This window comes from Corticium candelabrum, chromosome 13 (genome assembly GCF_963422355.1).
Source record: "Corticium candelabrum chromosome 13, ooCorCand1.1, whole genome shotgun sequence".
Taxonomy (NCBI): Eukaryota; Metazoa; Porifera; class Homoscleromorpha; order Homosclerophorida; family Plakinidae; genus Corticium; species Corticium candelabrum.
Window position 1 is genome coordinate 7,371,569 of NC_085097.1, and position 2,500 is coordinate 7,374,068.

At 46.4% G+C, this 2,500-nt stretch overlaps 1 protein-coding gene and 1 long non-coding RNA gene across 2 annotated transcripts in view; one reads left to right on the top strand and one right to left on the bottom strand.

Moving 5' to 3' along the window:
* The window catches only part of LOC134188644 (uncharacterized), a 2,609-nt gene extending 1,925 nt beyond the window's left edge, over positions 1-684 (bottom strand). Inside the window, exon 1 of the mRNA XM_062656813.1 lies at positions 1-684. This exon is cut by the window's left edge and continues 1,925 nt beyond it. Within this exon, the coding sequence (XP_062512797.1) occupies positions 1-684 (684 nt within the window).
* A 1,152-nt stretch (positions 685-1,836) lies between these two features.
* LOC134189311 (uncharacterized) overlaps positions 1,837-2,500 on the top strand; it is a 1,515-nt gene continuing 851 nt past the window's right edge. The window contains exons 1-2 of the long non-coding RNA XR_009971481.1: positions 1,837-2,058; positions 2,116-2,153. This is a non-coding gene — a long non-coding RNA (uncharacterized LOC134189311). The remainder of the gene's footprint in view (positions 2,059-2,115; positions 2,154-2,500) is intronic.

The window sequence follows — 2,500 nt, forward strand, 5'->3', positions numbered from 1 at the left end:
ATGGACAATCAGCTCAGTGCCACACTCGGTTGCCACACCATGCTGGATGGGGCAGAAGAAGCTTGAGAACAGTTCCTTTTTTTGTTGACATATAGCTCGAGCTGTCAGCCTGCGTATAGCTTCACCAACTGCAATAGGTCGTATGTCGCCATTGGACTTGGGCAGAGCAATTAGCCGAGATGAAGAAAAGAGGGTTACTGCAGCAGCAGGCAATATGCCTCTAGCAATAGCCGAACAAGCGGAAAAAAGACAATCTGCTGTGAGCTCGTTTTCAAGTAGAACTTTCAAATGCTCGAAGCGCCAGCCTGAGAGACCTGCACCAGAACCCCGTGGAGCTCGTCTAATGGCATCAAACAGCGCTGAGCTTGACAGTTTGATTGAATCTTGAGACAAAGAAGGAAGATGCAACCCCGTGGCTCTGGAAGGGTGCTTGGAAGCCAGCTTTGCTGTGGTATCTTCTGAGGCAGGAGCTAGGCCTTTGCTGGTTAACAACCTGGAAGCTCTTGAAAGCTCTCCACATCTCACCAACCTCAGGGTAGCGGCTCTCCGTGCTTCATCACTACAACGAGGCGTCTTCTTTGAAGTTGATCCATTTAGCTGAAGTAGATCCGACCAATTCCAACTGAGAAATTTCTGATACCTCACTTTGACGTCACGAAAGCCATGACGTCCTCCCCTGACCATAGGCGTGAGAATCATGCGTGGAATGAGGAAGAGCAGCTTCCATGCTAGCTCGTCACCGGGATTGTCATGGATCTTTCGAAGGGCCACAGCACAACAGTCGTGAAAGAGTGCTCGTGCAGCAGGCTTGATAGTTTGTACAACCCGTGGGGGAATGGCCTTGAGAATGGCATCCGAGGGCAGATCCCGGATAAAGTTCCAGGCTGCAGTCTCTAGGTCAGCATGGGCATCCTGTAGGGACACGCGCTGAGGTGGATTATGACAAGCGGAATCTCCAGAGAATGAATCCGGCACTGTAAGAGACGGCGGCAACTCAGAAAGGGTCTTCCGGACGTTCCTTCCAGGAGGTGACGATGCGCCGAGTGTAGTATGGCCCTGACTTGACCGTTGACCATCAGAAACGGATTTCCGAGAACGGCATTGAGAAGTGTGTTGTTTCAACTTCAAGTACCATCTTTTGCAGAATGAGCACTGAAGAAGATTCAGGCGAGCGATGAAATCCCCTGGGAGGAGATTCGGGTCGTGAGCGTCGCGGATATGACACAGAACTCTCTTCAGTGTGTCCGAAACATGACAAGACTCGTATGGACATTTCTCGGCAGAAGACATTGCCAGAGAACGGACAAGCAAGGCGAAAACAACAAGGCCTCAAGTCTTGGATGCTACACGCCCGTCATCCGGGGTCTGTCTGTCTGTCTGTCTGTCTGCCTGTCTGTCAATCACATATATTTAAACTTTTATCTGTGATACATTTTGCAATGCAGGGTACTATGTACTGCATGTCCAACTACTATTAGTGTTCATCAACCAAACTAAGCTAAAATTGAAACTCTGTGTCTGTCTCTGTCTGTTTGTCTGTCTGCTATCTGTCTGTTTATCTGTTTGTCTTTCTCTGTTTGTTTATCAGTCTGTCTGCTAAGTCCTTGTACTGCAGATGCATTCTGATAGTCTTAATTAATACAAAATCAAGCATAAGAGTATGAAATGTGTGTCAAGTTGTATTATTAGTTCTTTTACCACGACGCGTTACTCGAGATGTTTGATGATATAACTCAATTTGATCTGTTTTGTTGTGTAGCCATTTCATAGGTGAGATGCTGTAGTGACAACCGTATTGCTCTTGTTGGTGTCTGACAATCGTTCATTTGCCACAGCATTGGAGTCCACGTGAAGAGCATCTTTTGTCAAGAGTGGAAGCCTGGTGGTGAAGACAAGGAGATCGACTTGTCACAGACAGAGCACAGCAGAGAGTAGAAACAGATGGAGGTTGACATCGCAAACAGATCAACCACTCAACAAACAGCCTCGAAAGCATTGACATCCGTCAAACCTCAAGCCATTCTCAACGACAAGAAATCACCAGGTCTACGGAAGGGAGTGAGTCTTGAAGCTTTGTTGTAGAGACGTGTGAAGATGTTACTTCGTATGTGTTAGGTACATTGAAGAAACGGGTGCCAACTCCTTATTCCAAGGTTGGTTGTTTTCTTGCTCTTCTAGTGCAGTACAAGCAAGTATGAGCTACACTTAAGTATAGTAATACGTATAATGGTAAAAATATATTTGCATTGCACACAGTAGTCTAGTACAAACAACATACAGCAATGAACAACTGCTACAACACTAACACAAACAAAACAGCAATACATAATTACATGCAGCACTAGGCTCAGTCAACAGAAACCAACCGTGTAAGCTATTTTACTAAAACGTGAAGGTCACACACACACACACACACACACACACACACACACACACACACACACACACACACACACACACACACACACACACACACACACACACACACACACACACACAC